A 13861-nucleotide genomic window follows, 5' to 3' on the forward strand; every position below is an offset into this window, starting at 1 on the left:
TCCTCCCTTGATTACTTTGTGTGTTTAAGCCCTGTTGTTTCATTGTCTTTACATGACGTTTTGCCATGCTTTACACTCATTTAGTCCAAGCCTAGTTTCACATGTTTCCTTTTCCCTGGTTTGTGTATTTCTAGTTGGATTTCTTCGTTTTGTTCTGTGCCTGTGTTTACATTAATGATTATGGATATTCCCTGTATGATGCTGCCTGCCTATTCTTTGACCTATGCTCTGGATTATGACACTTTATGGCACTTTCTGTGTGAAGTGTCTAGGAGTGGAGCATGCCAGGGCAGCCCTTCAAGAAGTCACTGTGCGCAGAGTGAATGCCTTACAAGCTCAGCTCATGGCTGACTTTCTACTCGGCCAAAGGCAGTTGAGTTTCAGAGCCTCGGGTCCTGGGGATCTTGTATGGATCTGGAGGAGGAGCCTCTTGCTCTATCTTCCAGGTGTGGCTCTCTGCCAGATTTTGGAGCTCGCGTCGCAGCGACTCCTTCTGCTATGGAACACCCTCTCCCCCGACTCCGAGGAGCCAGAAAAACAGAGAGCAGCTCTCAAGCATATAAAGAGCTGCTTGAAGTGATTTACTATGGCAGTTGAAAAACTAAATCTGGACTGGCCAGGGAAGAGGAAGTGGCTCATAGCAGGCTTTTTTCCAGAAGTGCATGAAGAAATGTCACGCTTCTGTGGAAAACCATACACTAGCCGTATTTATGACCCTGCAACATCTGATTATTCAGCCATCGTGGGGAATGAAGGCACAGCAATTTAACTATGCCAGAGGTGGAGGAGCGGCTTGCGAGCTACCTCTCTCTCCATCAATGGCAGGAAGTTTAGGGGGGCCAGCTTTGCCATCCAAGACATGTAAGGCCGTATCAGTGTTGGTGGGCAAGGCCTATGCGGCAGCGGGTCTCACTTGTGGTCTACCAAGCAGACCTGCTGAGTGAACTTGACATATGGCGGCGTTCAGCCAGTTCCTTCCCCATCATGTTGAGTGCACCAGTGCTAGTGAGATGGAGGCACAGAAGGCAAGTGTGGGGGACCAGGTGGCCACAGTCGCAGTCTGCTAATAAGCCCGATCTGAGAATAATCATAAAGGCCAAGCAGACAAAGAAGGATTGGTCCTGAGGGGCCACGGAGGGACATATCAGGGGACATGAGGTTATTAGGGCAGTTAGCCCCCAGTACTACTGTAGGGCCTCCCCTAGCCATGGCTGTTCTAAATTTTCAGAATTCCCTGGTCAGCGAGCTATCACAGGACAACGAAACCTGATGCTTTCCCTCCAACAGAACGTGGAAGAGTCAACGTCACTAAAAGACCATTTGGCAGAATACATACAATTGCTATTGTTTCAGGACTGGTTTGTGACGATATTTCCACATAGAAATATCGCCCCATCACAGGAAGTTCCTGAGGTTTTGTGTTCTTACCTTCAGGCTTGCTTTATCATGGGCTGGGGTGCGGTCTTAGATAGCTGTCCTGCTTATGGTCTCTGGAGTGGCCTATAAATTGCCTAGAGATATGGGTATTTCTAGCACTGAAATTCTTTCTTCCTCAATTGAGAGGTCACCAGGTGTTAGTTGTGACAGACAACTCATTGGTAGTCTCATATATCAACCACCAGGGAGTGTTAGGTTCATGCCCCCTGTTCAGGCAGGCACAACTAATTCTTCTCTGGCTGGAGGGGAAAGTTTTTGTCAGTGAGTGCAATGTACATTCTGGACAACTGGAATGTGGGGGCAGACATCCTGTCAAGGCAGGGGATGAGGCCGGGGTTTGAGGCTCCATCCTCAAGTGGTGGAGGTTTGACCAAGCAGAAGTGGACGTGTTCACCTCCGAGGAGACAGCACACTGCCTACTGTGGTTCGCCTTCACTCCTTCCGCACCATTGGGGCTGGAGGCCATGGTGCACACATGGCCGAGGTCACGTTTGCATGCTTTTCCCCCAATCGCTCTGCTCCCACAAGTTCTGGTGAGAGTTCGCCAAGACCGTCTATGACTACTGCTAGTAGCACTTTATTGGCCAGCTCAAATATGGTTCTCAGAGAGAATATCCCTTCTAGACAGCACTCCATGGTAGATCACCATCCGCAGGGATCTACTGTATCAAGCCTGAGGGCTGATTTCTCAACCTTGGCCGGAACTATAGAAACTGTGTGTCTGGCCCCTGAGGAACACCAGCTCATAGATTCTGGTCCCGCAACTGAGGTTCTCGAGACCATGTTGACTGCTAGCATACCATCCACAAGGAAATTGTATGCGCACAAGTGACGACTTTTTCTCGTGGTGTGAGGAAAGTCAGCTAAACCCAGTGAACTGAGCAATAGCTACAGTCCTGGAGTTCTTACGAGGCTGTTTCTCTGCAGGGTTGGCTCCTTCTACAGTCAGGGTCTACGTGGACACCATTTCGGCCAGCCATGCCCCTACTGATGGAGCCTCTGTGGGGCAACATCATCTAGCATCGAGGTTTATGCATGGTGTCAAGTGGCTGAGTCCCACCTGCAGATTATGCCTAACTTCCGGGGACCTTTCTGTGGTGCTGGAAGGTCTGTCTTGTGCCCCACATGAGCCCTTAGAGTTAGCCTTAGAGAAGCTTCTGACTCTAAAGGTAGCTCTTCTGTTGGCTCTGACATCTCTCAAGCGAGTAGGAGATCTACAAGCTTTCTCTGTTGCCACTTCCTGCCATGACTTTGCCCCTGGATTAGCCAAGGCCTTCCTATATCCTAGGCTGGATTATATTCCTAAAGTGCCTACCCACTGCTACCCAGCCGATAGTGTTGCAGGCCTTCTGCCCTCTGTTCCTCATAGGTATGCTCTGGCCATAGTTGTAAGTCGGAGCAGCTGCTGGTCTGCTTTGGTGGTGACAAAGCAATCTCTAATTGGATAGTGGAAGCAATCTCTATCTCTTATGAGGCATGCAGTCTTGCTACACCTATGGGTATAAGGGCTCATTCCATTACGGGGGTTGTCTCCTCAAAGGGTTTGTACAAAGGTGTGCTGTACAGGATTTGTGTGCTGCAGCAGGGTGGTCTACGCCGCACACATTTGATATTACAGCCTGGATATACATTCCACCCCAGTCTCGAGTGTCTTGCAGTGACCCTCGGGCTCAGATCTTTTGAACAGGCCATGTCCTCAGTATGACAGAGTGGGTATCTTTGTTCCCACAACATGAAGCTCATGCAACATTGAGTTTTCTTTGAAAAAGAATGTCCCTGAGAAGGGAACTAGAAGTTGCATAGCTTTGTCATACTGGGGCATGCCTGCAAATCACATCTTTGCTTCATATAATAGAGGCTGCTTCATTGCTACGTCACCTAATCACAGCAGGCCTATAAATAGGTATGATGTTAAACAACCTTCAGATCCCAGTCACATGGGAGGAGCATGTGTCATGTGTCACTTCCCACAGCGTGTAGCTCACGCAACGTCTCATCTCTTCTCAGCGAACAGGGTTACATACGTAGCCCAGACGATTTCAAGCATTCGCATGGAAGCTGGAAATGTAATTTGTAGCTTAATGCATGACCATTAACTAAAGTGCAGTGTGACAGTTTCTTCTCTGTTGCCAATACCACAGAGCTGTTAACGTCTTAAATCTGATTGATCAGAAGCTCCCAGTTTCATTCATGCATTCACTCTGTTATAATTTCTATAGTACCAACATTGAGGGGGGTTTTTTTGGTTTCTCTGAAAATGTCAAGATGTGTTTTTTTGTCTTATTAACTTCAATAGAGAGAAAAAAAATAAGAAATTGGTGAAGGAATGATTGTTTATAGCTGTAGGTATACACAGGAACTAACTTGCATCATTTCATAACATTAAATGTAACTACAAACCGTTACTAAATGAACCATTTTTACTCTTTTGCAAGTTGCTGACGTATAAGAGGAATAAAACAATTCTGGAAATACCAACCTGTCACTGATTCTTTTACTATAACAGCACACCCTGTCCTGCTTTATTCCTTACTTAAGTTCTCTAATAAAACAGCATATAATGCTACTCCTGAGATACATTTGTGCTCATAAATTTACATACCCCCCTTGCAGAAGCTGCAAAATGTTATTATTATTATTATTTTTAAAAGAGATATAATAAAAATTGCATTTTGTTGTTTATTTAGTCCTGCCCTGAATAAGCTATTTCACATAATCTATCTTTACATATAATCCACAAGACTAAATTAATTTACACAAATTAACCAGTTCAAAATTTACATACGCTTGATTTTTAATACTGTGTGTTGTTACCTGGTTGATCAACAACTGTTATGTTTTGTGAAAGTTGTTTATGAGTCCCTGGTTTATCCTGAGCAGTTAAACTGCCCACTGTTCTTCAGAAAAATCCTCCAGGTCCTGCACATTCTTTGGTGTTCCAGCATCTTCTGCATATTTGACCCCTTTCCAACAACGGCTATATGGTGTCAGATTCCTCTAACTAACTGAGGACAACTGAGGGACTTGTACCCAACTATTACAAAAGGTGCAAACATTCACTGATGCTCAAGAAGGCAACACGATACATTAAGAGCCAGGGGGTGTAAACTTTTGACCAGGTTGATTAGTGTAAACTATTATTATTATTATTATTATTATTATTATTATTATCTTCTGGGAAACATGTAAATATGTATGTAGATTCTGAAGGACAGTACTAGATAAAACAACAGATCTTTAAGCACAATAATATTAATATAATATAATATAATATAATATAATATAATATAATACACCAGGGGTGAGGAACTCATTTGGGGTAGGGGTCCATATTGTCTAAAATATCCCCTTAGGTGGGCCGAGAACAATCCGAACAGTTAAAATTGAACTTGACACGTATTTAACACCTAAAATCTGGAATTCTGAGGTTAATGTTCATGCAATGGCCATAATAGGCAGGATTAGGCTAACACATACACCTACCATTTCACCACATCATACTGAAATTGTAATTCAAAAGTACTTCAATTTAAATAAAATTTTCATTTCAAGGAAAAAAATGAAGACAACAGTGCTGCTTTTTAAGTAGTGCAACCAACTCATTTACCTTGTCTGTCCGTGCCTGGACAACATCCTGGATGTACTTCTTCGCATGATTTGTATGGTAATGCTGTCGAATATTAAATTATTTGAGGACCGCCGCTTGCTGGGAGCAAATTAAACAAATTGGTTTTTTATTTATTTCCCAGAAGAAATATTCTGTTGTCCATTTTTCTTGGAATATATGGCATTCAGAATCCACCTTCAGTTTCTAAGGAAGAAACAGTTTTCACATACCCACGTTTTCATGTTACGTTGGAAATACCCAAAGATTACAAGTAACCATTAGCAACAGTAGGCTCATATAGCTTAAGGATGCCAACAAGAGGATGTCTAGTGGATATATCTATATCTGTGTGTGGATAATTTTTTACATTTCCATTACATTACTGCATTACATTTCCATTACTTGGCATACGGGCCACATGGAATCATCATTGGTCCCCTGGTTTATACCAAACATCCCATTCAAAAGAACAATTTTTCTGAAGAACAGTGGGAAGTTTAACTGCTCAGGACAAACAAGGAACTCGTGAACAATTATTATAAAACATAAAAACAGTCCTTTATCATCCAGGTAACAACACACAGTCTTAAGAATCAAGCGTATGTAAACTTTTGAACTGGTTCATTTGTGTAAATTTATATTATTGCACTCTTGTGGAGCTTATTCAGGGCAGTACTAAATAAAAAGCTAAATGCAATTTTTATGATCCTTTTTTATTTTTAAATTATTAACATTTTGCAGATTCTGTAGGGGTATGTAATTTTATGAGCACAACTGTACCCGTGATCCTGACCCCGTTTGCTCGCCGGACCTGCCTGATCCATCCTGATACCCTACTACTAGGGGCAGTGGTGGCTTGGCGGTTAAGGCTCTGGGTTACTGATCGGAAGTTCTGTGGTTCAAGCCATCACTGCCAAGCTGCCACTGTTGGGCCCTTGAGCAAGGCCCTTAACCCTCTCTGCTCCAGTGGTGCTGTATGATGGCTGACCCTGCACTCTGACCCCAACTTCCTAACATGCTGGGGTATGCAAAGAAAATAATTTCACTGTATGTATATGTGACCAATAAAGACTCAGTATCATTATCATTACTTCAGTTTGGAGTTCTCATCACCTGAAAACCCCTCACTGCTGCTAAGGATTGCCCCACATGGACAGCCTAAAGATCACTATGTGATTATTGCTATTGGTACCACATAGAAACAATAAAGATCGCTGTGGATGTTCTTCCTTGGATAGCCTTAGGACTGCAATTGCAGTTTTGCACTCAAGTCTCCATCGTTGAACAGTTAATAACTCCAGTTCAATACAATAGACTTTAAGTTAGTTTAAGTTAAAACTATAATGAATTCAGAAATGACCCTGATGCTCATACTCATTTCTCATATGCTCATAAGTTCCTGTTTACACAACTGCACTTTTTGACTACATAATATACAGGTATAAAATGACAGTTATTTATATTCACACTATCTGGTGTCACCCAGATGAGGATGGGTTCCCTTTAGAGTCTTGTTCCTTTAAAATGTAAAATTTTTATCAGTAATTTATATATTTCTGTAAAGCCATATGTCCATTGTTGTAATATTGCTAAAAGCGCTAAAATTTGAATTAAACAGTGATCAATCAGTCCTCAATCAGTTTCTGCTTTAACTATTGACTAGTCAACTAATTTTCTGAATCTCTCTCTTTCTCATACACACACACACACACACACACACACACACACACACACACACACACACAATGTTTACTACAGGAAGCACATAGAGACAGAACAAGGCAAACAGGTGAGATGGAGGTAGAACCCTGAAGCCAAGATGGTTTACAGTACCTTGGGCAGCATCAGGGTGGATGATGGTAGTAGTGGGTGGGGGGGTTGTGACGGGAACGTCTAAATGGGAAACAAAATGAACACACACACACACACACACACACACACAAGACAGACAGTGAAAAAAAGGGAAAAGGCATTCTGAAAGCACTGGAGGGTAGTGCAATACCAGAGAAATCTGACAATTCTCTCAAACTATTATTTCTTTAAGAAAAAAAAAACATGGTTAATTATATACATTATTATATATTAATCTTACAAGTGCCTGATTCATGCCTTCTACTGTATTAAGTTATTTATTCAACTTGAAGGCCCATAAGAGTCTCCTTTTACAGTGTGCAGGTAAATCTTAACTGGTTCTGTTGCATATTTTCTAAAAAGAGCATGCAATCAACCAAGCATGCATTTGATCTTGGTGTGATATACTGTATTACGATAATGTCTCACTAAATGTACAAGGTAACACACAAACCCACAAAACATAATGTACTGATGGCTTCCAGACAAGTTGAGTCTTTGTGCTGTTGATGTACAAGCCTGTCTAGAATGTGCACATCAACTCACCGTTTTTTTCTTCCCCCACCAACACACAGACCCCTTGCTGAGAAAAAGTCGCAGTGGGCAAAATTGGCTGGCTGTCTCTAACACTTTATTGTCTGTGCTCCATCAAAAGATCTCAGTAGGGATCTGAACATTTCCTTTCTAATGACAAAACTTCAAGAGCAGCATAGTGTCTGTAGATGCAGGAGCCTCAAGCCAGACCTCGGCAGAAACATTGTGAAGAATTCAGTGTATATGTTGATACAATAGCAGACAGGGGTATTGGAAATGTCAGCGCCTCCTTGTAGAAATTGTGCATGCAGTAGAGATGGCCACCGCCAAAGGTCTGAATGGGATGTGGCATGCATAATAGTCAAGCAAACAAAAATTTTCCACAGGCAATTTGCAGGCCGGCTGGCTCGTGGTTCAAAATTATGAGCGCTGAAATATGAATGCAATTTTGGAGTGCAATATTGTCCGTGGGCCGTGAAGACGAGAACAGGGAATTCAAATCATACGGGCATCACAAGCGGGATACTAACAACTTGTGACTTGCTTCCTATTCTTACCTATGATTTGTCTTTTCTCTGTTTCTCTTCTGAGGGCAGTAACAGAAGATATTGGCTTGATGTCAATTGATGTACACATAACAGAAGGAGGGGGATTCCATGTTCACAGTCATTTCATAGTTGATTAATTCTACGATTATTTTAGAAAATCGTGATTAACCATTAGCTCATGTTTCCACAAATGCATGTAATCGGTAAACATGGTGTTCATTCTCAATTAGATAATTAGCAAAATTATCTAATTGCTGCACCAATATATTTGAATTGTTATAAGGCAAAAGCTTTGTGCAACTATTTGTGATAAACATAGTGCAGTTGTAACTGCACAGTTTTATGTGTTGCAATACATATTTATGGATAATGCTGCATTTTCTTAGCAATTTTTTCTTGACACAATAAAAACTTATAATGATAATGGTTACACTACAGCCATGCTTATAAAAGTAGCACACATTAAATGGAAAAAAAATATATTAAATCGTTAATTATACCACTATTAAATTCTCAAAAAGTGTTGATTTTAATTTTCTATAATAGCAGCTCTAACAATATTGCAGCATGCAAAGCAAAATACATGTTTATATTAATGCGCTTGTTCTAATACGTTATCGTTTCTATAGTAACAGTTAATTCAGGGACTTTGAAACTTATGAAGCATCCATCCATCCATTTTCTGTACACTTATCTTACACACAGGGTCGCAGGGGCCTGGAGCCCATCCCGAGGGACTCGAGGTACACTCTGGAAGGGGTGACAACCCAACACAGGGCACAATCGCACACATGTTCACACACCACGGACAATTTAGAGACGCCAATCAGCCTACAACGCATGTCTTTGGACTTGACGGTCTTGCTCTATTGCCAGTTAATTTTATAATTTTTCACCTTTATTTCTTGAATAAGTATTTGCCCCCATCTTGATTTCTTCTGTTTTTGCATATATCTTATACTAAATGGTTTCAGAAATTAAAACAAAATCTAAGATCAAACAAAGGCAACCTGAGTAAACAGAAAATACCGTTTTTAAATGATAATGTTATTTATTGAAGCAAAAAAATTATCCAATACCATATGGACCTGTGTGAAAATGTATCTGCCCTCATAGTTACTAATTCCCCAAATCTATGAAACTGCATTCATAATGGGGTTCAGTTGGATTAGACACAACCACGCCTGATTACTGTAAACCCTGTTCAATCAAATAAGCAGAAGTATTTAAAAAGCACAAAGTTGGTTAAAAGGTCTTACCCAGTAACGAACTATGCCAAAATTTTAAGAAATTCCAGAAATTATGAGGAAGAAAGTGACAGAAATACATCAGTCTGGGAAGGGTTACAAAGCTATTTCAAAGGCTCTGGGACTCCAAAGGTAGTCCACAATAGTGAACCTTCCAAAATTCCTCCAAGACCACTGCAACTCCTCATCCAGGAAGTCACAAGGACAACATCAAAGGACCTAGAGGCCTCTCTTGCATCAGTAAAGGTCACTGTTCATGACTCCACTATCAGAAAGGCACTTGGCAAAAATGGCACCATGGAAGAGTGGGGAGGTGAAAACCACTGCTAACCCAGAAGAACATTAAGGATCAGATGAATTTTGGCAAAACACACCTTGAGGATCCTCAAACCTTTTGGGAGAATATTCTGTGGACTGATGAGTCGAAAGTGGATCTGTTTGGAAGACAGGGATCCCGTTACATCTGGTGTAACCAAACGCCAAATTCCACAAAAAGAACATCATAACTACAGTCAAGCATGGTGGTGGTGCAGTTATTGAGGCTAAAGTTGTCACAACTAGATTTAAAGTTTAAGGGGGCAATTGGTCCATGTTTTTTTTTTTTTTTTGCTTCAATAAAAAAATTTTTTTCAACTGTGTTGTGTGTTTATTCAGGTTGCCTTTGTTTTATGTTGTATTTCATTTCAAGATCTAAAACTATTTAGTATGAGATATAGACAAAAACAGAAGAAATCAGAATGGGGCAATTATGTTTTCAAAGCACTGTAGCATAATTATCTTATTTATAGAATAATAAATGCAAAACTTGATATTTTATATATATATATATATATATATTTATTTATAATATATTTCCTAATTTCATCTCCTAAATTTTTTACCGACCAAAGAGACCACAGTCCCGCCTACTTTAAATAGTTTATACTGGCTTACAAGAATGAGGCTCATGAAATCATGTTTCAAAGACCTTTCCTCAACAGTGAACTGGTTTTTCACATATCACTATCACTATAGTAAGAGGTCAACATTATAAATGCTACGATTGTTGTAAAACCATGGATGTTGGCACCTCTGAGCTAGAAGTAATGGCCACTGAAACATCTACTAATTTTCCTAAATCTGTGGTTCTGACAGTGGGTTCTCCTGAGAGAAGGCAGACAGATTTGGAACTCCTTAGACCTGTCTGTGGGTTCAGACTTACATTTCTAACTCTTCTGAAGTATAAAAAGTAGGTACTGATATAAATGATAAGTTTGGGACTTTACTGTCCTAATCCTGGACCCAAATTATAATTCTTATTTTTCCTTAAACATAAGTATCGTACTTCTTCTTTGTAAAATGGTAGAATAATAATATTGACATTAAGACATGAAAACTTTTTTTCGTTTTTCAACTTTCCTAATTACAGTCCACTGACTGATATATCAGTGCAGGTCAAATACCACAATTTCCCACAGATTAAAAAGTAAACATGCAATTAGCAGGAGTAGATTGATAAGCTCTATCAACAAATGAAATACATTGCCCGAATGACACCTGCTAGTCTTGTTGCACTACAAAAATGGCAAAAAATGCACAGGCATAAAAGATAAGCAGGACACTCTAATTAGGCAAAAAAATTCTCCTGTGAGCAACAAGTATTTAGTTTGATATTCATCTCGATTTCAATGCACTTTCTTCCAAGATGCGAAGCTTAAAACACTATTACATCAGATATTTTAGCAGTAGTTTGCCTATAACCTTGCCTTATCTTGAAGGGATCTGCTATAACTTGAATTTCATTCATTCATGTTTAGTAACGGCTCTATCCTGGTCCTGAGCCTATCCTGAGAACACTGGGCACGAGGCAGGAATACACTCTAGATGGTATGGGCAATATAGAGTCACCAATCCTAGATTCACCTAGCAGTATGCTATTTGTCCTATAAGATTCCCAGTTTAGGACAATCCAATCTCTCTTTTCTAGTGGCTATCTTCAGGGTCGAATTGGAGAGCAGTCTAGGCGATTGAATGTTTGTCACTATGCATAACATGACTGAACCACCGCAGTCACGCTTCATGCAACTTGTTGGCAATGGGAACCAATCTCATCTTTGTTCATGACTCGATTGAGCCAAGAGATTCGGAATGACCACCGCAACATCTTCATTTCCATGACATGGAGCCCCTGCTCCTGCTTCATCATCGTCAGCCAGCATTCTGCTCCATACAGCGCCTCAGGGCGAATGACCGTTTTGTAAACATTGGCCTTGAGATGGATTGGAATGTTTAAGTCACTCCAGTGTACCTGACGCTACTTCATCCATGCTGCACTGACATGAGCTTGGGCATCTGGAAAGGTATCGCCCCCTGAGGTGACAAGGGACCTTGGGGAATTTAAATTGGATGGTCTTATTCAGTTCCTGGTCGTCAATGTGTATGATGCCATTGGTTTGCATGCTGCTTTAGGATAATCCAATAAAATATCTCAAAAAGCAGTTTGTTTCTAAAACACCATGCCCGCTTGTTAAAATAGGAAGTAAACAAGCTTTTAAAATGTTTAAGAAAACAAACAAAAATCAGCAAAAACAAAAAATAATTTTGGGGTGAAAATAGCTCACACAAAAGCATATGATCTACACTTAAGAACAAAAGACAAAATGGATCACCTGTCAATCATTGTACTGTATATAGCATAAAATAAATTAAAGATGAAGTGATGAGTTGCATTTTCTGCTACTTCACTGTGACTTGTTCAAGAGGCACTGTTCAAATAAACAAGCTCTCACACTACTTATAGGCAGTAAAGGTTCAAAGCTTACTACCTCTTAACATAATCATAAAAAGTGTCCAACAAACAGTGTGTATTTTGAAGTACATTTATTTAGTGCTACAGTTAGCTACTGTATGAATAATCACTAGTTCATAGTACATAATTCAGTAGTGATATGTTGTCGTTAAATGAGTCAGCTCTGAATGCACAGATGCTTAATGTCTTTGTTACCGCACATAATAAAATTTATTGGAGAAATTTTTTTTTTTGTCAGGCTGGATCATGATCCCTGATTTTATCACAATAATTTTTTTTGTTTGCAAAGTTGCTAAACAGCACAACCAAACTAATTTCCCTATTGATGAAAATATAGCTCTACAAAGAAACATAACCTCAAAGAGTAAACACACTTATTTTGTTGTTTGCTTAGGCGCTGTTTCTGAATGTGGTAGTGTTACATTCGTGTGGGCTCTCTTTGTTATCTGTATTTTGGCAAACTTTTTTGGAGTGCTTTCTTGGTGCTTAAACAAGTTTGTCAAGTTTCCTCGACATGCCAATGTTGCCTTTGCAAATTTTGAAAAAAGCCATTGTGTTGTCAGCCACGCTGCTCTGTTGCCAAACAAATCGAGGAGGAATCATCAGCTAAGGAACTGTCTACTCTTGCTTATTATTGCTAGGTTTGTGTTCCTTTTAGTTGCACTAGCGAACACTGTAAGGTCTGGTTCAGCTCAGGATGATGTCTTTTAGTATCATGGTACTTGTGACATCTCTATAAAAACAGATCATGGTTACATATTAATTGTTCACAATCTAAAATCATATCGACTGATAACGATACACCAGCCTGCATGTTTTTGGACAGTAGCTAGAAACCAGACAACATGAACGAAACCTACACTCACATCATGAACTAACATTAGCATGAATTAAATGAGCTTTATGTCTATCTACAACACAGAGAATCCCAGGTACCATTCACTAGTACAATACTTGTGGTTACCACCCACACCAAAAAGAAAACCATCAGTTATTGTTTTCTCAAAGTGAGCAGCTAAAGCTCCACAAATCAGAGAGTCCTTTACAAGAACTGCACCAGAGCATATTTCTTCTTTCACTTTGGCCAAACTTATAATAGGAAAAAGGGACAGTGAAACATGTTGTGATAATAATGGTGTATCAATGATGGAACACAAAGGAGAGAAGTCAAGAGGGATCAATGATGCCGTTCCCTGTGAGATGACTGGGTACAAGTTTGTTACTTACTTTTGAGCAAACGTCCCTGTTGTGACAAGCAAAGAGCAACTCTGACAAGCCACAGAGGAACACACAGAGGAACACAGAGGACAAGCCACAGAGGTTCTCACATCACAAGAGGATTTTGTGTTTGTTAGAAGTCACAGAGGTCTGTGATATTCTGAATCTGTTTTGGTAAACTGATGTAAAATGTGTCATGAGATAGATCTACTTTTTTTTTAGAAGACATGAGCCTGGCAAAGCAACAAAAATCTATGCAAAAAAAAAACAACAACTTGCATGTTATTCTTTATAATTAACTTGTAATCTTTAATGGAATCCAGTGAAATGTATTCTGTAAGGAAATTCTGATTTGACCTATCTAGTTCAAACTTCTTCCATTTTCATTTTGGTTAATAGTTTCCTATATTACCCACAATGCCTTTCACCTACCTGCTGATTGTGGTTCCAGTGGTATTCAGCCCTCTCTTAATTTCTAATAAAGAGAGCGATGCAGCAGGGCTTTAGTCCTTTGGTCTGTCCAGCTCTCATGCTAATATCGTCGTCAGTACCATTGCGCACATTGTGTCACATTGATCAGATTGATCGCTAACTAGCCGAGCCGAGTCTCTGACGTCACTATATTGTGAAC

At 40.1% G+C, this 13861-nt stretch overlaps 1 protein-coding gene across 2 annotated transcripts in view; it reads right to left on the minus strand.

Moving 5' to 3' along the window:
• The window catches only part of cadm1b (cell adhesion molecule 1b), a 204923-nt gene that overhangs the window by 32824 nt on the left and 158238 nt on the right, over positions 1–13861 (minus strand). For both annotated transcript variants that reach the window (XM_047161190.2, XM_017490141.3), the window contains one exon: positions 6878–6937. In XM_047161190.2, the coding sequence (XP_047017146.1) occupies positions 6878–6937 (60 nt within the window). The remainder of the gene's footprint in view (positions 1–6877; positions 6938–13861) is intronic.

This window comes from Ictalurus punctatus, chromosome 17 (assembly GCF_001660625.3).
Source record: "Ictalurus punctatus breed USDA103 chromosome 17, Coco_2.0, whole genome shotgun sequence".
NCBI lineage: Eukaryota > Metazoa > Chordata > Actinopteri > Siluriformes > Ictaluridae > Ictalurus > Ictalurus punctatus.